Source organism: Babylonia areolata, chromosome 12 (assembly GCF_041734735.1).
Source record: "Babylonia areolata isolate BAREFJ2019XMU chromosome 12, ASM4173473v1, whole genome shotgun sequence".
NCBI lineage: Eukaryota > Metazoa > Mollusca > Gastropoda > Neogastropoda > Buccinidae > Babylonia > Babylonia areolata.
The window spans coordinates 22,260,360-22,283,850 of NC_134887.1; the positions used below are offsets into that span (position 1 = coordinate 22,260,360).

At 33.7% G+C, this 23,491-nt stretch overlaps 2 protein-coding genes across 9 annotated transcripts in view; both read left to right on the forward strand.

The window, feature by feature from the left end:
• Positions 1–23,491, forward strand: part of LOC143287865 (SCO-spondin-like) — a 104,417-nt gene that overhangs the window by 79,101 nt on the left and 1,825 nt on the right. Inside the window, exons 43-48 of the mRNA XM_076596102.1 lie at positions 2,485–2,577; positions 2,975–3,162; positions 3,520–3,580; positions 4,038–4,088; positions 5,666–5,710; positions 21,468–21,607. Coding sequence (XP_076452217.1) covers positions 2,485–2,577; positions 2,975–3,162; positions 3,520–3,580; positions 4,038–4,088; positions 5,666–5,710; positions 21,468–21,607 — 578 coding nt within the window. The remainder of the gene's footprint in view (positions 1–2,484; positions 2,578–2,974; positions 3,163–3,519; positions 3,581–4,037; positions 4,089–5,665; positions 5,711–21,467; positions 21,608–23,491) is intronic.
• Positions 20,313–23,491, forward strand: part of LOC143288449 (uncharacterized) — a 71,562-nt gene continuing 68,383 nt past the window's right edge. For 4 of the 8 annotated variants that reach the window (XM_076596940.1, XM_076596941.1, XM_076596943.1 and 1 more), the window contains exons 1-2: positions 20,313–20,443; positions 21,468–21,607. The gene's annotated coding sequence lies outside the window, so the exon portion shown is untranslated. The remainder of the gene's footprint in view (positions 20,444–21,467; positions 21,608–23,491) is intronic. The other 4 variants (XM_076596945.1, XM_076596947.1, XM_076596946.1 and 1 more) reach the window with 2 other exon arrangements.

Sequence of the window (23,491 nt, forward strand, 5' to 3'; positions counted from 1 at the left end):
ATCATCAAACATGATAAATCATCGCTAAGAAATTAAAGAAAGCAAAGAATACGAAACGTGTACCTCACCTTTCGCCACCTCACCCTCTCCCCTTCCTACCCTTTCACACGTAAACACACACACAGCACACAATAACACACACACACACACACACACACACACACACACACACACACACACACACACACACACACACACACACTCACGCATGCACGCACGCACCCACGCACAAGTTGTCTCCGGATAAGGCGACCCTGTATACCTGTACAAGGATTAACTCAACCACGTTTGCGGAAAGGAAAAGTCATATACGATATCTGGCAAAAAGTTGACAAGGTATGGAAAGTCATCATCATGGAACAATTAGTCTACGATTTTGTTTTCTTTCTTTTTCTTTCTTTTTTATTTAACAATATTCAACGAAAGAACATCATGATCTGTGGTACATGTGTGTTAAAGTGCTTCTACGCTTCTGTCATAATGATATTCCGGCGTCAACCAGGCCCGAGAGATACAGACATTTGCAGCGTTGGTCAGGAAATTAAAGCAACACACCCAAAGACGCATCCGTGATGTGGACGATACTTACCTGTGTGGTCCCAGTCTTCCCATTTAAGCCCACAAACATCATCAACAAAGCTTCAGTTGTCCTCTAACCAGTTTACATCAGCAGAACGTTCTATACAGTTGTCAGTTTTCAGTCCTTAATTGCATGTCTATAATTAGTTGTCTCACATGATATCAGTTATGGCTTGGAGAATCCTGATAATGTTAAAAACAAACAAATGAAAACTCCCGTTGTGAAAGTGTGTTCAACAAAAATAGCAGATAGTTAAGGTCCAATGACAAAATTTTATTCTCGTCTTCCTTTTCGAGTTATTGAAAAGATCGTGGAGTATGTTCATGTGCACTGTCAAAATGCACCGTCTTTCTGTTCCTTCAAATCTGTTTCTTGTATTTTGCATACACATAGCAAATCAGTTGCACACACACACACACACACACACACATACATATATATATATATATATATATATGTGTGTGTGTGTGTGTGTGTGTGTGTGTGTCCGCTTATAACCAAGAACATAGACAGGAGGTGTGAAATAAAAAAAAGTAAGTGCACACTCATACATATAAGATCACATAGATTTTATATAGTTACAAAATAGATATGTGTCAGCTGTTGAAAAATACAGTTGTATTCACTAGACTACACTTCGTGCGCCCAGACTTTTTTTTATTTTTTTTTTAGGACAAACGGCGCGTTTATTTTTGTTCAGTACTACAGTCAACTAGAATACACTCTCTAGAAGTGTACATTGATGATGAAGATGGTGATGACAATAGTAATAATAATAATAATGATAATACTAATACTAATACTAATAATGATAATGATGATAATAATGATAATGGTAAGTTTAGTTTCTATTGTACCTTTCATTGAAATACAACAAAAAGAAACATGATACATAAATATCATAATTACACACACACACACACACACACACACACACACACACTGGTGCTTCAAAACAAAAAGTGACTTGTTGGAGTTTGTCAAGCACGTGCATGCCGCAGGATCACACGTGTTAGTGATGCCCTCAAGACACAACAAACCAATGAACTCCAGGCTGAACAAACCAAGCGCAAAGTTCACTCCGTGCAGCAGCTGACAAACATGTGCACAGGGGAACTTATTCGGGAAAATCCCTTTCTTAAATAAGAACGAAGGCGTTGTGAGAATTCCAGTCATTCGTTGCCTGACCTACACGCCCGCCCCATTAATACCGACTTTGTTGCGGCTAAAGTCTTGACGTTCAAAGTCCGGAGGTTTTGCTTTACACCTGACGTACGCAAGTCAGTCCCCATGAATACAGCCCCTGATTCCCACCTGCTTATCGAATCATGTGCAAATTTGGAAAGTCATAAACGTGTTTTTACAGAAAGACAAAATATTATGTCAACTGCTTTTTTTTTTGTTGCTTTTTTTCTTCTTCTTTTTTCAAATCAACAAACATTTTCTAGCTATATTCTTTTTTGTACAGATTAACGTATCTTACAGCCAACAAATATATATATATATATATGTGTGTGTGTGTGTGTGTGTGTGTGTGTGTGTGTGTGTCTGGACTTTTCAAGAAACCTGTTTGAATCTCATGAATAATTTGCAGTGAAATACATGTTAAGTGGTTGGTGATATGAGCTAGATCTGACACGTATGCAGTATTGAGAACAGAGATATGACTCCAGTTTTGAGTTGAAATTGCTTTCAGCTGAGTATATGAAAGGTATAAAAAACCCTTTTCAAACACATATTCACATCACTTCGTTAGTATTGTTGATTCATTAGTTGCTTTAATATTGCTTGTCAGAGACACAATACTCAAACATTGTATTCATGATTACACCATATGTTCTCTCAGTGTATCAGTAATATAATTCACGTTTTTTCCTATTTTCTTTTTTTTTTCTCAATGACAGCATATACTCAGAAAACAACAGAAGGTCCACTCACATCAGAGACCACCACAGTACCTCCAGGAAGCAGCACAGAGGGTCCACCAGGAACAACAGGTAACCTTCACTTACAGTTGACTGTTGGAGTGCAGAGACTGAATCTATTTGTCATGTATATTAGTATGCATGTATGCTAGGCACTAAAGTGTGCTTGATTTTGGGGTTGGAGCTAAGGGCCAAATAATTCATCAATCATACTTCTTAATTGGCTAGAATCCACATTTCCTGGACGTCATTGCCTGAAGCTATCCACTTGACAAAGTATCCATTGATCTAAGAAGCAAGAAACATGGACATGAAAAAGTGGAATGAAACACCTACACCTAAGTGAAATGTGATCAGTATTGTTTCAGCTACATACAGGAAATAAAATTAGTTTTGTCTTTTTAATATTCAGAGCATCAATAATGACTACTCATTTGTGATGTGATCTTTCTTTGTACTTTGTGAGCAGGGCCCAGTGAAACACCATGTGCTGTTGAAATGAAGCCAGAAGTACCAGAGGGAAGTACAAAGATACCAGGAGAGGAAGAAGGCACGTTTTTACAGACGATAAGCTACACTGACCCAGTGTTCCTGGAGAATATTCCTGGTCCAGAGGATGAACCCAAAGGAGAAGTCTACATCTCATCACAACCTGTTGTAAGTGTGTGTGTGTGTGTGTGTGTGTGTGTGTGTGTGTGTGTGTGTGTGTTACGTGTATATGGTATGTTTGTGTTGTGTGTGTATGTGTTTGTGTATTTGTGTGTGAGGGTTTGTGTGTGTAGTGGATGTTAGTGCATGTTCTCGCAATCTCACTTTTCAAATGGTGCATTGATGTCGCCATGTACGATATAATATTTGTTTGAGTGGCTATGTGCAGGTGGGAGGAGTGGGGTGTGGTGGGAAGGGATGTGCTCATGCTATTGTTTTTGTGTTTAAAAGCAAACATACAAATTTGAGCACATGATTGTATGAAAGAACAGGTCTAAGCAGTGTTTACTTTTCTTTCTCCTTCAGGACGGCAAAGTTACTGTCAGCAAAGATGAAAGTGTCATCATCCCTGTGATTTCAGAAGCAGGTAAGAAGTCCAAGCAGAAAAAACACAGTCTGTTTTGGGATCTGTCTGTCATGTGACCAGAGTTGAGGGGCATGTTGCTACTTATGAAGGTTTTTTTTGGTTTTGTTTCTGTTTAACCCACCAGTTTTCCGATGTTCACCCATCCTGTCTTTCCTTTTCATGTCAGGGATCTGCTTTCGCTGCAGGCTAGGAAAAGTAACTCATACATAAGGAACTTTCTCTTGGACATGTTTATACAAGAAACTCATGGCATTCCACGTCAACTGCCACAAGGTCGTGATTCTGTACATGGAAACAGAACCAGCTACTAACATTGATGACGAATTGTGAAGAAGATATCAAGTGGTTGGACGGGTCTATATAATCTGTAAATATTTTGAGCAAAATCTGAATGTGTACTTTCAGTTCTCTGCCTGTCTCTTTTTTCAAACATATATTTCTGTTTGCTGTCTTTCAGGAATGACCACTTCAAGTACCATTACCACACCGGGTGAGACTAAAACAACAGGTAAAACAGCAGTTTGTGTCCGATGGTTGTACATTACATGGCTATATATGTTTAATGTTCTCAATGTGTGTGTGTGTGTGTGTGTGTGTGTGTGTGTGTGTGTGTGTGTGTGTGTGTGTGTGTGTGTGTGTGTGTGTGTGTGTCGGGGAGTGGGGGGTGATGGGGAGAGAGAGAGGCCTGGAAACCTGCAGTCAATCTGAATTAATTGTGATATACTTGAAGAGACGTACACATACTGTAGTTTTCATCCCTTGTTCTGCTGTTTATGATTGCTATTGCAGATAATGAAAAGTGGAAGAAAGGCTGGGTTTGTTTTTACATCAGTGACATCTTTGTCATACTATTATGGTTTGTACTAGAGATTGCTATCATGTCTTGTCTTGTAACTGGAGTGCTGAGTTACAGCTTGTCTTATGACTGAATTTGCCAAAGTTTTGTCTGAATCCACTAACAGTACAAAAGGGAACACATGTATGAATAATTTCAACATTGTCTTGTGATTGAGAAGTGTTGGTGGTGATCTTGAAAAAATGTAATTCTTTATGGAATTATTCTTTCTGAATTACGAAATAATGAACACTTACTAAATGTCTTCCTGATTTTGGTTAGAAAGTCAAACTTGTGATTTCCATGCTGAGTGAAATAAATTCATGTTGTGTTTAACTGCCAAAAGATCAGTTTCAATTTTCAGTTTCAAGGAAGTGTCAAAGTGTGTGGACTGATCCATTTCCCCTGCACCACATCTACTGTAAACAGATTTCAAAATTCAGCTCCTAACAGATCGAGATAAGACAAGACAGAGAAAGAGAGGGGATACTAGGCTGCTGACAAGTGAATATCAGATAGAAAAGCCCTCATTCATTATCTGGGTTGAAGCATCTCATTGGTTTTGTCTTTGCAAAACCATGATTTTTGATTCTGGAATGATTCTGCCCACACTCTGTTCACTCTTTGAAGAAATTGCTGTATCTGTTTCCTCTGATCTGTCCATTAGCAATGTAAAGAGATTGCCATTTCTAGTCGGCTTCTGGTCTATATCATATGGATTCAGAGATTACTTGATTTACTCTGTCCTTTATCCATTTCTTGTATGTTGAAGTGATTGCTGCATTTGTTCTGTTCCCAGTCTGTTTCATTGCTGTTTTGAAGAGGTGGTTGCATCTGTTTTGTCCCTCATCAATGTGATATCTTAATGAGGAGGGTTTTTTCAGCATTTGATTTGCTCATGTCCATTTCCTAGCTGTTTGAAGAGATTGGTATATCTGTCTATCCCTGGTCTGTTTACTATCTGTTGTAGAGATTGCGACATTTCTCATGTGTCCAGTCCATTTCCTGTTTATTTGAAGAGACTGCATTATCTGTTCTGCCCTTGATGTGTTTCTAGTCTATTTGAAGAGATTGCTGTATCACACCTCTAAGCACATAACTGCTGCTTTATCCTTCATCCTTGTGGCTGCACATAAGTACACGGGTTGTAAACAACCTGGGATGAACAGCAGTCACAAAACGGGTTTCTATGTCCGATAAGTAAGTGTTTTTCATCTACAAAGGCCCATTTGTTTGATTTGTCTTTGCAGAGACACCAACAGGAACAGAAGCTCCAGTTACACCTGAAGACTTAGGTATGACTTGCAACCACTAGTAACCTGTGTGATTGTGGTGTGTTCATGTGTGTGTGCGTTGTGCGTGTGTCTGTGTGTGGTTGTCAGAAAATTTGAGAAATAGGTGATGAATAAGTGTTGTTAAAGAGCATTATTTTGTGTTTTGATGTTTTTATTTTATTTTATGTGTTTTGTCGTGTCCCGTGGTATTTTTGTTATTAGAAAAATATACTTTTATGTTATTCAATCTTTTAAGTTGTAAACAATACATAAAAATAATGATAAATTACTTTTTACTATTAAATAAACGACATTAATTGGACAGCATTCTAAACAAATTTCCTAATCTAGTTTGTATATAATTTGTGATCATACTGGGAAATTTCTTTTGTTTTAATCATTTTTAATTCTTTTCCTTAATTTTATTAAAGTGGATTATCTTAATAATTTGCTCCATTTTTGCTCAATCTTTTAACTACTAATGTTTAATTATCCTTTAATTTCAGTTTGTACCTTACTTTTTTTTGATTAAGATGTTTGTTTTGTAAATTTAATTTATGTAAATCTACTGTTCTTAATTTTGTCTCTTAAGTTTGAATTTTCATTTTTATTTTTGCAGATTTAAAATTTTGTCTTTTTAAATTAAGATTTTACTGTGTAACTAAGGAATTGTTTCATATTGATAAGGTCATGACGGGTTGTGCGTTTGTAGGTATGATAGTTGAATGAAATAGGAAATGCAATGTATGAGGAAGTTTAAGGACTTTAACAATGATAATGGTGGTAATTTTTCTGTAATGGACATATGATGTTTGGGTATTACAGTTGAAATTCCCAGATAATGTTATTTGGAATCCCAAAGAAGAGGCACAGTGAATATAAATTTTTCAAGATTACGCCAAGTAAGTGACCATTGCTGAGAGTCCGTGCTTTTGCCAAAGTCCCTGAAGTTGTTGGTTTTTAGTGTATTCCATCATTCAATCTGCCTCTGGAAGAATTATTCCAAACCTCTTTTTCCCCATTCCTTTTTGCCCCTTGCTTAAAACTAAATTTTACAATATGTGTTTTTATATTGTTACTTTATTAAAACCTATCAATAAAGATTTCAAAAAATTAATACAAACTTCTTTCGTTCCCCAAAAACCCCACCTAAACTTTTGCTTGCCAACATTATGTATGAATTTGATTTTACAATCTTTAAACAAAATTGAAAAACATTAACATCTTTCCCCAAAAAGTTCGTTTGGTCTTTTTTCCTATTTTTTTTTCAACCGTTTTCATCTTTTTAATTTATTTGGAAATTTAAATGAAAAAGCCAAAAGCTTATTGTAGAAGTTTATTGCAAATTGAATTGAAACTTTTTTTCAATTTCCTTGAAAACAATCTTTTTGATTCTGTTCAAATCTTTCGTTACACCGTTTTAAGGATTCAAAATTTTTTTGTTTAACAATTATTTTTTGCTTTCGGGTTATGAGTCTTTTACTTTTCACCCATCGGATGTTAATTTTCGACCCGCTCTACCGTCTATTGTTTTGGAGGAATTTAGTGGCAGTACATGCTTGAACATTTTTTTATACCCTTCTCAGAAGACTTCCCTTTGGGAATCCCTTTTAAAAAAAATTCACCTAAACTACTTTGTTTTTATAGAAAAATTTTCTACGATTTTTGTTTAAACTTTTCTTTCTAATATTTCCAGGATAAGCTTCGTGGTACTTTAATCGCTGATTACCTCCAACCCCTTAATTCTATTGGAGAAAGGACAATCGGTCTGTGATTGAACTTTGATCCTATTCAAGAAGTGATTCTCTACCCCAAAACAATGGCATTTTGGAACCCCGGCAGCAAGTTTGAAAAGGTCATAGGCCATAATTGAAGTTTAGACACATAACTGAAAGGTTTTGGGATACAAAAAATTTTATGACCTTCCATTTTCATTTCATAAAAATTTAACAAGGGAATTGAAAAGGAAAAACGTTTTCAACTGACTCAGTACTCCCTTGGGAATTTTTTGAATTTTTATTTTAACATTTTTTTTTCAATTTTATTTGTATTTGTAAATTTATTTTTAAAATTGGAAAGAAGCTTTAAATGATTGAAAAGAATGAAATGCCAATCAAGGGTTAAATTGATGAAATTCTTCCTTTTCCCACATACGTTTTATATTTTGTCCATTTGGTTCTTTTAGGAATACTTCACCTGAATGTTGGCCTCCGTGATGATTGTTATTATTTCTCAAAGAAAATTTTTCTTGTTCTTCCATTTGAAGCCTATGTATATTGAGTGTAGGGAAAAGGAAACAGTCATTTTGGATGTTCATACCAAATCATACTAATTGCAATATTTTTGAGTGGGGTTGCGTTCGCCTTTCCTTGCTTATCTTTCTTAATTGCACCTTATATTCTTTATTGATGTTAACTGTGTATTTGTGGTTGTGTTGTGTGTGTGAGGGTGGGGAGATGAGAGAGAGAGGAGGAGGGCAGAGAACTGGTAACCGGGACACCACATTCCCACTGTAAATTTTTGATTTCTTTTCTAATTAAAAGGAAATTTTTTTTAAATCACATTACATTAATATAAACACCAAATTTTAATGCAAAGGGAATGAAATCTAATTCTATAGATTTATTATTTTATAATTTTAAACAATAGTAAACTACTATGTTTACTAAATCAAATTAGTTTATTGTATATGTTTGTGTAGAGATTTATAGATTTCCTGATTTATAATTATTCATCAGAAACCAAGAAGTTCCAGTGAAAAGTCCAATTGAAAATCACATTGAAACTTTTTTATGTAGTTTTAGTTTCGTTTGTGTGGCTTTTTTTTGTGAGTGTAATTTGGTGTTGTTTTAATTGCAAAAAATTCCTTTAATTAAAAATTAATTGATCAAAAACAAATTCACACACACCGCTCCCACAATCAAAACATACTTATATTAATACAAATGGCACACAGACAACCAAAAAAAAAAATTAAAGAAAACACGGAAAAGTCAAACAACAAAATTTTAAAATTATAATATTGAAATGTTATAATCAATTTAATTTTATGTATGGTTTTATTCTTTTTTGACTGAAGTTTCGGTGAATCCAATTTTTTGCATGGTTGCATTTTTTAATAATTTTGGCCAGTAATTTCATCTGAAATATACCTAATTAAAAAATCACAATAATACTTGATTTTTAACTAAATTATCACTTTATTACTTTTTAAATACTTTCCACAATTAACTAACCTTGATTTTTTGACTTGTACAGATCAAAAATTTTTTTATTTTTATTTTCAGTCAAAATAAAATGCAGAATGCAACCGATTTCACAAGATCATGAAACCATATCTTGACATTCAGGTCCCAAGGAAACGGAACACCAAAACAACCGTCTGTTATCAGAGGTGATCTATGTTTTTGTGAGTTGTGGCCAAGGAAAGTTTGTTGGTTTAGGTTGGGTAAGGCAATTTTATTTTGTTGTATGATTCTGAGTCATGGCCTACTATCTTGAATTAGTCAGCTAAGAAAAAATCATAATTTATGAATTGAGAACCCGGGGTTTGGATATTCTCAGCTTCTTAAAAGTTGCATTATTTTGAAGCAATAACTGACAGAAAATGAATGTATTATCTTTTCCTTATGAATGTGAACAGTACTGTCAGTCAAACAGAACATATTTTTGAAATAAATTAAGAAAAAAATCACAGTGGTTTTATTCTTTCTTGCAGTTGGACATGCCCAGTGAACCATATTCTGTATGGTAAGTCAAGGAAGTTTCCAGATCACCACTGTTAATTGGTGTTGGATTGTTGTTTGGTGGTGTTTGAGGGAATTTCTTGGATATGTTTAAAAAAATGTCTACTTTCTCCCGTTTGTTGTGTGTGGATATCATGTTTTGTTTACTGAATAGTATTGTGTTGTTGGATTATTATTGTTTGGTTGGTAGTAGGTTGAGTGTGGTTGTGTGCTCTTTCAAATATATTTTTTTGTTTTAAAAGTATGACCATTTGATGGCTGATGGGGAGAAAAAGGGATTTGTGTTTAAGGGAATATACTTATATGTTTGTGTTTAACTGTGGTTTTTAGAGGGGGTATGAAGGAAAGAACATTGGTATTTTTATTCTCATTCAGACGAATTGGCAATTTTCAAATTTTAAGGTTCATCTTTTTTTTTGTGCTGTTTATTCCAGTTAAAAAACCCTCTGTTTTGTTTTCATGTCAATTCTTTGTGAGGCAAAGTTCTCATAAGAATTTTTGTCATGTTTGTAATTTTACGCATTTCCCAGTTCACCCATTTCTTATGTTTAATTCAACATTATTGTGCGTTGGAAGAAATTAACTATTGGAAGTTCTTTGGAATTATAATTACAAATATGATTACTCATACGTATTGTCTTTTAAACTCTGTTTCGTTTTAGAATTGTATTGCAGATCATAAATCGTATTAACGTAAAATTTTTAGTTTGTTATTCATTTGCTGTTTCATTTCTACTTTTTGTAGGATTAAAATTCTTAGATGAGATAGGCGGTGAGGAAAGAGAGGAACAGGCTGTGGTATGATGAACATCATGAATTATTTGGTTGAAGTCAGTGTTTCTTTGTCTTGTTTTGATTGTGATTGAGGACTGGTTTGAAAGCTGATGTTTCTTGATTATTGTATTAGAGATTCATTTAGCTGTTTATTCTTGGTGGTTATTGATTGCTTGCTTTACCATTTTGTTGCGATTTATGTACATTTGTTATTTTTTAGATGTTGTTTTTGTACTGAAATTATAGGAGTTTTTATTTTGTAAATTCTTTTAAATTATAGACTGGTATTTTATATCGTGTGATTGAAATTTTTGTTTAAAAATTTTATGAAGATATATTCATTTTCATTTCAGTATTTCAAGTTGTGTAGAACTACACTCTTCTAGTAAAATTTCAGTTGTGTAACGAGAAAGCATCAGAAAGAGTTCAAAGTGGTGAAATGTGATTTATCCCTCATTATTCTTACAGATTCAAATTCAACTAATAGACTAAGGAAGATGCCAAGGACTAGCTGTTGAAAGTGTTATGTTCCCTTATTCTGGGTTGAAGGATTCGTTTTGGTCTGTAAACATATTTGATTAGAATGTTGCCACATCTTTATCTTTGGATGTGTGTTCTTTTTTGTGCCTTTGTTTTGGAGGTTTGTCTATTTTTCATCAATCTATATTAAATTAATGATTTAGCTTTATCATTTTATGTTTGAAGTGATTGTATATTTGTTACACTGTCTTTTAGGTGGTTGCACTTTTATTCCTATCATTTTATATTTGAAGATGTTTTTCGCATTGATTCTTCTATTCTTTTAAATTCTAAGTAATTGATACTGTCTACGGTTTGCCTTCGTTGTCGAACAATTGTCTGTGTATATACAGTCCATCTGTTTATTTAGATATGCAATGTTCTTCCTTAAAGTGTTTTTGTTATTTAATTGCGAACACCCTAAGACATAATGCGCATTATCCTAAACTTGTTACTTACATGTTTGAAACCTGGATTAAAGTTTCACAAAGGGTTCAGTCGTAGTTGTGTTTTTAGTTATAGTCCATGGATTAAGTTAGGAGCTCATCTGGAAGAGTCATTTTAGTCTGGGTGAACATAGTAACTGTGATTTTTGGTGTGTAGGTGTACTTATGTAGTGTAGTTTGTTGGTTGACGAAAGTTTGAAGAATTAGTGATAAAGTGTGATTGATGTAAGATTGCATTATGATCTGTGTGGTTTAGTAATAAATGTGTCTTTGTGTATTGTCTTTTTGTATTCAAGCTGAATGAATATTTTGATGTTATGAAACCTTTGTTATGGATCATTAGTAAATAATAATGCAATTCTTTATACATTGCATTCAATAAAGATTTCATACTATTCATAAAATTTTATACTATTTGTAATTTCACACGTACATCACTGAATATTTCCTAGTCTTGATTTTATATTTTTATATTTGTTCCTTATTATATTATGCAATGTTAGAAAAATTTTTTCTATTTACATTCTACAATCTCTTTCTAGTAAGTTTAAAATAATCCCTTTCATTATCATTGCCTTTCTCTTTGTTAAGGCTTATCGTTTTTTGTATTTAAAAGTGTATTTATGAATGTGCATATATGGTAAGAAAAGCAAATAATTTTATTTTATTTTTCAGATTAATAGTTTATCTTTTGATTCACATATTTTTGTGAACACTCGAATAATGTTTTCTAATGTAATCCAGCAAAACCGTTTTGGTTCTGAAGATTTTGGTTAAGTCAAGATTGTGATTTCTGCAATGTAGTGAGTATTTAAGTGTGATCATTGTAATTTTTTTGGGAAATGTTGGTCATACTTTGTCCAGCATTTTTTTTGTAATCTTCAAAAGATGTGTAAATTGCATTACAGAGGAGTGACTAATTTGCGACTCTTAATAAATCCCGAATTATTTTCCATTAGAGTTTCTTCATTTCGCCTGCCTTACTGATCTTTACCTTCTTTGCACCTGGATTCATAAAATTTACAATTCCAAAAAAAAAGGTTAGTAGGATTGAGAACTTTTTCCCCATTTTTTCCCACGTGATTCCTGATCTTCATCGCTTCCTTTGCTGCTCACTAAATAAGTGCAAAGACTGGTAGGCACGGAAAGTTTAAAACAATAATATTAGTTTTCAAATAAAAGAAGAAATACTGTTTTCTCTTTGAAAAACTATTCGTTCCGTTGACTGCAAGCTTTCATAAGTTTTCGTTCTTGAAAGATTATCTCTGTATTTAGAAGAAGATTTCTTGGATGTTGAAACTTGAGTTTTTTTTCAATGCAACTAAAATTTTTAAATACTTTATTGTTGAAAAAAAAAATGCTTGTTGGTATTGTTAATCTTTTTCCACAACTTTCATTTGAATTGGGCTTTTCGATTACTCGATTTCTCCGGAATTTGTATCTAAAGATTTCGATTATTTCACTGCGTAGTTTCGAAATTTTAGGGAAACTATCTGTGATTTGTTGGATGCATTAACTAATTTTCTCTTATTGTCACACAGCTTCCTGCTTAGTCTCTAAGAGGAGAATACTTACTGCTGTCGTTAAAAGCTAATTTTCTTTGTGTGTTATGAGCAAGATATAAGAGTGGGGAAGAGATAGAAGGTAAGTTAACTTCCTGTGTTTGTAAGTATCTAATATGGTAATCTCATCTTTCTCTCAATAAGTTAACAGATGGAAAAAAGGAATTGGTATTCATAATAGATCCTCATTGTCTCTCCCCTTGTAGTACTTCTAGGAACTTTCAATGGAAGCTTTATTTAAATGTTTTGTCATCAAAGTTTGAGAAATTATGCTGTTCAATGATTGTAAATTTATCTCGGCAATAGGAATTGCTTTAATCTTTCAAAAATATTACACCTTGAATATGAAGGTATTACATTGACGTGCCCTATTTGTTTGTATCTTTTGATTGTAATTATCAAAATTTGTGGAATGCAACAATTTGGAGTGTAAAAGGAAATTTCACTAACAATCAACATAAGCTGGCAATACTATGAATGTTAAGATCAATCAACTAATCATAGGATATTCATAATACTTAAATATTTTCTGTTATAGAATTTTTCATCTGGTAGTTGTCGGAGAAATGGCTAAGAAAGAAATTTCGATAGAGGCTTAACACCCTTGATCCAGAATATTTTGATTTTAAGATAGTGATTTTGATCTTACTAGGATTTAAATGGTTATTTAGTTACTTCATGCCATTAATCTTTCTCTTATTTACCGTTTTTTTATTTAAATCGTATATTTAATTATTTAGGAAAATAAGAATTTGTTAGAAGTTGAGAGTTTACTGTAGCAGATGCCAATTTCATTGATTATGTCCATAAATGACAGAGGAAAATTAAATTACACTATGATCTCAATACCTGTTAAGAGGGTTACGTACATGTTTTCTTAGTGTGGTTGTTGTGAGTGATGTATTTTGTTCAAGTATCATGATGCTTCAAAAGTGAAGTAAAAGTGAAAATGTTTCATAATTCACATATAATTTTCGGCAAAACACACGATCATTGATAAACACAAAGAATTGAAAGAAAAAAAACAGAAAAAATGAATGAAACCACCTAATATGTATGTTTTTTAGCACAAATTTATGGTTTTTTTTTTTAATTAAGGTTATGCAAAATTTGTATGTATCTTTCTTTAAGAAAGGTGAACAACGTTTAATAAACAAACGAAAAAAGATACGAAAGCCTTTACAAAGTAAAGTTGCAATTCTAAGAAATTCCTAACAAAAAAACAAAAATTTACACTTCCACTTTTTTTTAAACAACATCTTTTTTATGGTTTTGATTTTTTAGTTATTAAATTGTACGTTTCGATTGTTTGTATGTTTTAGTTTGTTGATTTTGCATTTTCAAACATACAAGGTCCATTATGGATACAAATATGTATGATTGAGAGGTAGGTAGTTTCGTTAAAGTTGCTTGCATGATGACTTAACTAGTAATTTAGAGCTTGATTGCTTGTAACAGTAAAATTTTTTTTTCTATTTGGGAAAAATATTATTAGAGAATCTTCCGTTTTCAAGAGACATAAAAATACTGTTAATGATTTGGCATAACAAGTGGTAAGACAGTCACTAAAAGTGTCTTTTTGTACTCGGATACCACGTTTTCGTTCAATCGTACTTATCATGATCCGTTGCTGGTGGAAGTAGAATATGTATTCATTGATGTATAGAACAAGTGGATTGAGTCAGTACAGGGGAGAACATTTAAAAAAGCTACTAATTTACTTCAGATTCATGGTGGAGCCAAACCTTGAAATTACAATCTGATGAAATTGTTGGTTGTTTTAAATATTTGTTTGTTTGGTGATCAGTTTTCTCGTAGATAAAATTATGTGTATTATTGTGTTTTTATTCATTTATATTTTTAAGTTATTGTGGTCGCTGTGAATATTTTGAGTGGGTGAGGAGAGAGAGGGTGGGAAGGATTGGAGTAATTGTTTTAAAGATATAAGACGCATTTAGAACTAGTTCATGTTATTGATTGTTTCAGAAGGAAAGAGAAGTGTTGTATTCATCAGTATTTGTAGCTGTTAGTGAAGAGAGATTGTGTTGTTTGTAAGTGTATTGTGAGTTAGTGTTTTATGTTGCAAGGTTTGTTGTTATTATTTCATGTTCCATTACCACATTCATTCTTGATGTCACCATGTTTTTTTCTTAATCTATTCTGGGATGGTATTAATAAGGACTTTCTAATGTTTTTTGTTTAGAAATCATGTCATTATGCCAGTGTGAAATATCAGGTCTACTCTAAATTTCTTAATTAGAATATGTAAAGTGAGGATATCCTTATTACCAATCAGAAGATTTCAAAATCAGCTCTTTTTTGATATTCGTCTGTAAGGTGACAGCTGCTACATTATACGGTGAATAACCATTATTATTTGGTTTGATGTTACCATTGTTTGTCTTTGAAACCATTTTTATTTGATGTCTGCCACATCTGTTCTGTGAGAAATTGCGAGATTCTGACTCATGTTTAAAAATTGATTCTAGCGGCTCTACATATGTGATTCAATTTTGATGTATCTGTTCCTATCCATTTATGTATGTTGGAAGAATTCTGCATTTGTTTGTCCTGTTTTCATCTTTTGAGGGTGTGATTGTCTTCTTCTTGTTCTTATAGGAGGGTTTTTCAGCATTTGTTTCTTTCCATTATAGCTTTGAAAGTTATACCTTACCATCCCGGTAGTTAAACTGTTGTAAGAATTATTTTCTGTGATACAAGTATTTCTTATTTGAAAGACTGCATTTTGTTTCTTTGATGTGTTTAGTTTATTGAAGGTTGCTGTATGACTAAGCCAAACTTGCTTATCTTCATCTTTTGGTGAATAATTAAGGTTAAAACTGAAATCAGTTCACAAAAGGGTTTTTGTCGATATAAGTTTTCATACAAAGGCCCTGTTTGATTTTCATTGAGAACACAGAACAAGTTTAAAGCTATATGCTTGAAATGAGTGTGATTTGGTTTTATGTGTTGCGTTGGTTGTCTGTTGGGTATAGAATTAAATTGGTGAAGGGTGTGATTGAATGTATTTTGGTCTTTGTTTGTATGTTTTTATTTTTTTGTTAGCCTTGTGATTTTATGTGAATAAATAAATCTTTGTGTAACTTAATTTCAATCTATAAAATGTAAGTTTTATCATTTAACCAAATTAAATTCAAACACTATGTGAATAACAAACAAAGGGATATTTTGTGTTATTCATGAAACTTTATTGTTGTTTGCTTTATATTTGCAAAAGAATTTTGCTTGATGCTTACACAATCTGTTTCTTGAAGAAATTCTTTTCGTTGCTGCTATTGAGTTGTTCTGTTTGTATTATATTAGAATTTAGTTTTGTCTTTGCATTTTGTAAAATAAGCTTTTTTTCCCTTTTTTTTTGCTTAAAGTTCATTTTTGTCCACTATTTTCTTAAGAGGAGGTTTTTCCAATTGTGCCTGTCCTTTAGCTTTGAAAGTTATGTATCAGTGCTGATAGGAGAATGCACATTTATGGTTAGGCTTCATGTTAATGGAGGAATGTTTCTGTATGATGTGTTTGGTTATTAAGTGAAACCCCATAAGTGTTATTATCCCAGGTGCACAGATAAACTGTGTCCAGAAGACCCCCCATTGCACAACGGTTTGGTTAATGTTTCATCTTCAATGCCTTGATTGTTCAAATCCACCTTTTGTACACTAAATAGATTGTACATTACTTATTGGTGTTAGTTTTGTACTTTCTAGCCATACGGAAAATTTAAAATGGAATTTTTCTTGTTGCTGCATAACTGCTGTATAGAATTTGTTTGTGTTTTGATTGCTTTAAACTTCCAAAAGAAGAAGAAATAAAAGAAAGGAAACTTTTTATGTCTGTACTTTTGATTGCTTTATATGTTGTTTAACGTTTATGAAATAAAACAAATGTAAATGAAAAACCAAACTCATGATTTGATATACGTTTTCGCATTGAATACTTTTAATTCCACTTTTTGCAAAAAAAATCGTTTTGGTGCAAGTTCAGTTGCAAACGTATTTGTGATGTTAAATATCCTTCTTTAGTCAGTTTTTCGGATTTGTTGTATGGTTGTTCTGATTAAACGTGTTCATTTGCTCAAATTTTTGTGAATCGTAAGTTCTTTTTTGCATTATTATTTGTTCTCTTTGTAAGATTTTCTTGTGAAATTGGTTTTCCGAGATCAGCCATGACGATTTTTAAAAACTGCATTTTTCCATTGAATAATTAGGAGCAAACTTTTGGGTTTTAGGTAATATGTAGGACTGTTTTAATCATAATGGTGCACAGACACCAGGTAGTGTGTGGGAAATCTGACTGCGTGATAACATGCAATTCCAGAGAGGACTCTAGGAACTGGTTAAGTTGGGAAAAGCGTAGAGTTGAAAGTTCAATATATGTTGGAAGAGTAATACTTCAACCTTTGTTATCTTCAAAAAATTTAATACCAAATAAATGAGGAATTTGAACTTATATAACCTCATATGAGATTTTCAAGTTATAAGAAACATTTTTTTAAGTTGCCAGCATTTTATTTATAACTAATTAGGAGTAAAGTTTTAAATGATTAAAATAAAGAGTGGGTTAGAGGATCTCCTTTTCCCTACTTTCTTTGTCCTTGTTCTAGGATATGTCTGAAGTGTCCTATGATAGACCTCAAAGAATTTTTGATAACCATGAACTTGGTCAATTTTTGTGAGAAAGGAAACTCTTGGGATTCTGACAAAAACAATATTTCGGTGTGCAATCAGCTTCTGCTACTCTTAAACGTGATTATTTCTTTTGGTTAACTTTTGGTTTTGTTGGAAATGGAGGGAAGAGAAGGAGAAGAGGAATGTCAGACACACTTCCTGTTGTTTGATTCTTTATTACATAGATTTTTTTATTTGGTGTAAACCGAGTATCTAAAGACTTTAATTTATATTTGTTCATTTATTTGTTTCATGATTTTTTTAAGATTGCTGGGTAACTCTCGTAGCTAATTGTAAATGCTTGACGACTTGTTTTTCCTGTAGCCTGCACTAAATCATCTTGATCGAGAAAAGTGATCGTGATCCAACAGGTAAATTCCTTGCAAGCCCGTATGGTTGGGTTTGTGGGTGGTGGTGTTGAGTTAAATGATTCAAATTGTTGAAGATAATGAAGGAAAAAGGATGTTACACCCCAAAAACCACCCAAAAATAGACCTATAATAGATAGACAATATCGGAGCAACACAAAAAAAGAAAAAAAAATCATTTTTTTTTTTAACAATTTCTGTTTATTTTTTTACAAGTTTTGAAAGAATTATCAAGTAAGGGTTTAAGAACCGTTATTATGAAATTCGTGATAAGTATGTTTCATGGGTCATAGGATAGTGCATTATTGGTAGGTTTATTTCTTACATCTTACTTGATAAACCTTTCACCTATGCCTTATTGTTTAAGAAAAAACATCCTTTTATGCTATTAGGGACATATTAATATTCAGATTGCAGTTCTCAAATGTATCTTAATTCACTTTATTTATGTTTTGCTAGAAGGGAAGGTCATTACACAGAGAAATAGAAGAGAAGAGGGTACAGAAACGTAACTCACACGACTTGAGTGGTGATTTTTATTATTTAGATTATTAGCATAGTGTGTTATTTTGTTGAGCTAGGGAATCTTCACTTATTAGATCTGAGTATTGCTAAGCTTCTTGAAGTATTTGTAGGAAGAACTAAAAATGAATGAACTCTAGTGATGTGATGTATTTTTAGCTACGAAATAATTTTGTTTAACAGAGACAAGATTCATTGTGAGGACTCTGTATTACACTGAACCCAGTCTGTTGAATGGCGATCGGGAGTGTCGGGGGAGAGAGTTTAATAAGTCAATTTCGGAATCTTCCAGAGAGAACAAGAAGTTACACCACACAACTTAAGTGGGCTAAGATTTGTTTTATGGTATTGTGAGGAGGATACATTCTCATCTATTAATGCATTTGCATGGTATTTTTGGGGCTTGTGCTAGGGTGGTTGTGGGAAGGGTGTTAGCTGTTTGGTTAAGATGATCAATTGCCAGTTTTGGACGGTCTACATGTTATTCTTCTTGAGAAGATGTCACAATAATTCTACTGTGTTAAACATATCACAGAAAATTGTTTTGATTTCATAAGTTATTCTATAAGGTTTTTTTTTTTTTTTTTTTTGCCACCATTTTCATGTCACATGTCTTCTTTTTCATGCTTTGTGCAGCAGGAAACCAACAAGGCACTCTAAATCAAGATTGGATCACCAGCCCAAGATATCAGAAGAACGTTACAGAGACGAATTTGAAGATAACTGGACTAACTAAATTTTGATTGATGGTACTTCTTCTCCTTCTTTTTTTAACAATCTGTTTCATCTTAGGATCCACTTCAAGTATCCATGACAAAAAGAAAAAGGGAGAACACTACAATAGTAATGTTCAGTTGTTGTTTGTTTGTTTTGATTGAGGAAGAAGCTGATTGAGTATCTTTTTGTATTTGAAAGGAAACTATCTTTTTGTGCGGATCCAGAGAAAGAAGGAGAAGGGTTGTTTACACGTAATCTGCATTTTGGTTGACAGGATTCAAGTTTCTTGTAACGCTGTTAAGTTGTTTTGTGTTTGCAAGTTTTGTTGTCTGTAAAGGGTGTATGATATTTATTGTGTGTTGGATGTGTGGTATTTGAAGATCTTATGATTATTCTGTTACGAATCTTACTAATCTTGTTGTTGACAAATTTATTTATGCAGGAATATAGTTGGTTTAACTGCCAAAAGATCAGTTTCAATTTTCAGTTTCAAGGAAGTGTCAAAGTGTGTGGACTGATCCATTTCCCCTGCACCACATCTACTGTAAACAGATTTCAAAATTCAGCTCCTAACAGATCGAGATAAGACAAGACAGAGAAAGAGAGGGGATACTAGGCTGCTGACAAGTGAATATCAGATAGAAAAGCCCTCATTCATTATCTGGGTTGAAGCATCTCATTGGTTTTGTCTTTGCAAAACCATGATTTTTGATTCTGGAATGATTCTGCCCACACTCTGTTCACTCTTTGAAGAAATTGCTGTATCTGTTTCCTCTGATCTGTCCATTAGCTATGTAAAGAGATTGCCATTTCTAGTCGGCTTCTAGTCTATATCATATGGATTCAGAGATTACTTGATTTACTCTGTCCTTTATCCATTTCTTGTATGTTGAAGTGATTGCTGCATTTGTTCTGTTCCCAGTCTGTTTCATTGCTGTTTTGAAGAGGTGGTTGCATCTGTTTTGTCCCTCATCAATGTGATATCTTAATGAGGAGGGTTTTTTCAGCATTTGATTTGCTCATGTCCATTTCCTAGCTGTTTGAAGAGATTGGTATATCTGTCTATCCCTGGTCTGTTTACTATCTGTTGTAGAGATTGCGACATTTCTCATGTGTCCAGTCCATTTCCTGTTTATTTGAAGAGACTGCATTATCTGTTCTACCCTTGATGTGTTTCTAGTCTATTTGAAGAGATTGCTGTATCACACCTCTAAGCACATAACTGCTGCTTTATCCTTCATCCTTGTGGCTGCACATAAGTACATGGGTTGTGAACAACCTGGGATGAACAGCAGTCACAAAACGGGTTTCTATGTCCGATAAGTAAGTGTTTTTCATCTACAAAGGCCCATTTGTTTGATTTGTCTTTGCAGAGACACCAACAGGAACAGAAGCTCCAGTTACACCTGAAGACTTAGGTATGACTTGCAACCACTAGTAACCTGTGTGATTGTGGGTGTGTTCATGTGTGTGTGCGTGTGCGTGTGTCTGTGTGTGTGTGTGGGTGTGTGATCGAGAAAATTTGAGAAATTAGGGTGATAGAGAGTGTGAATGTGTGTGTGAGCATGTGCATTATTGTGTCTGTGTGTGTGTGTATGTATGTTTTATTTTATGTGTGTTTTTGTGTATGTGTCCGTGTCTGTGTGTATCTTTCTATGTAGAATAGAATAGAATACATTTTGATGTTATGAAACCTTAAGGTTTATAAGACACAAGTACATAGATAAATAAATGAATAGATGAATTACTTTATATACAGTTGATTAATAAACGACATTAATTGGAACAGCATTCATAAACAAATTTCCTAATCTAGTTTGTATATATTCATCATCTGTAAGCATCAACTGACTGGGAATATTTCCTGTGTTATTCGCATTTTGAATATCTTTTATATGTTGTTCCCTTAAGGCTTTATATTTAATGCAATGATCAAGAAGAAGGATTTTGCCTTCCAGTATGTTACAGTTGCTACACAATCTGTCTTCTCGTGTAATGTTTAAATAACTACCCTTTTCAATTTCAGGTCATGCGTGCCTATTCCGAGTTTTGTTAAAGGTTGACTGTGTTTTGTATCTGATATATTAAAGAATAGGTTTCAGTTTTGTACTCTGCTGCAATCTTATTGTAAAATCTAAGCTTTTATATTTTTCCTCTTTTATTTTTGCAGTATCTAATACATGTTTTCTCATTTTTGAGATTCCACATATTTTAGTCTGTGTACACTGAAAGTGAATTGGTTTTTCCTAATGTGATCAAGGCCTATAGTACCCGTGTATTTGTGCTTCTCTGTACAAGACGTGTATGTGTATCAAAGTTGCAATGAAAATAGGAGAAATGGCACAACTGTATGATGAAGAAGAGTTTAAGGACTGTTAACAATGATGTAATGGATGGTAATGTTTTCTGTGAATGGACATATGATGTTTGGTGTGATTACAGTTGACAAGTCCCCAGATAAAGTGTTGATTGGAGAAATCCCTCAAGAAGATGGCACAGTGATAAAACTGTTCAAGATTACGCCAAAGAAGGATGTGACCATTGAGGCTGAGAGTCCTGGTGACGTTTTGCAGCAAGTCCCTGTAAGTTGTTGGTTTTAGATGGTTATCCATATCATTCAATCTTGCCTCTGGGAATTGATAGTCAAATACCTCTTTTCCCCATTCCCTCTTTTGCTACCATTGCATTCAAACTAAAGATGTGTTACTCATATATTTCATATACAATCCTGGCTGTTGAGTTTATATTTGTAGAACCTTTCATACAAAGACCTCATCACATAGAAGATAATGTTCACAAACGACCATCTGAATGAACACATCTTCTTTCCTTATCGTCTTGCCATGCACTAAACCTGCACTGCTAATAAGAACTTTTGGCTTTCCAGGCATGTAATGTTTTCTGAAAATTAGACATTTCAACAACTTCCAAAAGAAGGAAAGAAATAAAAGAAAGGATTAACATGTCTTTTCTCCCTATCTGCTTCTCTTCGTCCACCGTTTTGCCTGCATATCGCTTTCTATATGGTGTGTTTGACAACTGTTTTCACTATGAAATAAGAAAGCCAGAAAGGCATGGTAAAGTGAGAAAAAGAGCCAAACATGCAATGATTTGATACTAACGTTTTTTCTGCACATTGAAACAGTGGAAACTTTTTACATTACAGCACAACTTTCGTTTTGACAAAAACAAATCTCGCTTTCTGGTGGTGAGCTAACAGGTTCAAAGGCTTCCAGCCAAAACCGTATTTGTGGATCGTGAACAGATTATTTTCCTCTGTCTTTAGATACACAAGATTTTCTTCGGAATCTTTCTGGTTTGTCAAATTGGAGTTGTTGACATGATTTACAACCCGCTGTCTGCCATCTTGCCTCAAAATTGTTTTGGTGGGAATCGTTCAGAATGCAGTAGCTACTGTTGTTTGAAGCATTTATTTGTATTTGTATTACTCCTTTTGTCACAACAGATTTCTCTGTGTGAAATTCTGGCTGCTTCTCCAGGAAGACCTCGACGCTACACTGACAGCACCACCTTTTTAAAAAAAAAATTTCTCCCTGCAATTCTATTTGTTTTCCTATTGAAGTAGATTTTTCTACAGGATTTTGCCAGGGATAACCCTTTTCTTCTCGTGGGTTCTTTTATGTGCGCTGAATGCATGCTGCACACGGGACCTCAGTTTATCATCTCATCCGAATGGCTAGCACCCAGACCACCACTCAAGGTCTAGTGGATGTGGAGAAAATACTTGCGACTGCCGCTGTGATTCGAACCAGTGCGCTCAGATTCTCTCGCTTCCTAGGCAGACGCGTTACCTCTAGGCCAACACTCCCCATGAGCCATTAAGTTGTGGAAAAGACGGGAATAGGCCAACAGTTCGAAAGGTTTAAACACATAACTATAGGTTGTTTGGATAAGAGTAAAATGCTAATCTGATGGGGCAAAACCGTCCATCTGTTCATTCTCTTTGCAGAAAAATATTTCAGTACCACAGAATGAAAATGAAGGAAACTTTGGGATCAACTTAACGTAGTTTACACCTCATCTGACTGCAGTACTCCCTTTGCTAATTGTTTAATAAGAAAATCATTTTTGTTTGGAAGTGTTGCACAAGCATTTGTAGTTTTTATTTTAATTTGTCCAAGCCTAAAAGTTATGATGAAATGTAAAGCTTGTATACATATGATTGTAAAAGAATGAAATGCCAATCAGTCTGGGTTCATTTGAGTGGAATTCTTCCTTTTCCAGCATACGTTTCAAATATTTGTCCATTGGGCTTCATTAGGAGAGTATGACATCCCTGAATGTTGGCCTCCGTGATGATTGTTGATGTATCCTTTCACAAGAAATTTTCTCTGATGTCATACTCTCCATTTGAAGCCCTATGGTCGAATATTTGAGAGTGTAAGGGAAAAGGAAACAGTCATTTTGGGATGTCTTCATCCAAGGATCAATACTAATTGGCAATA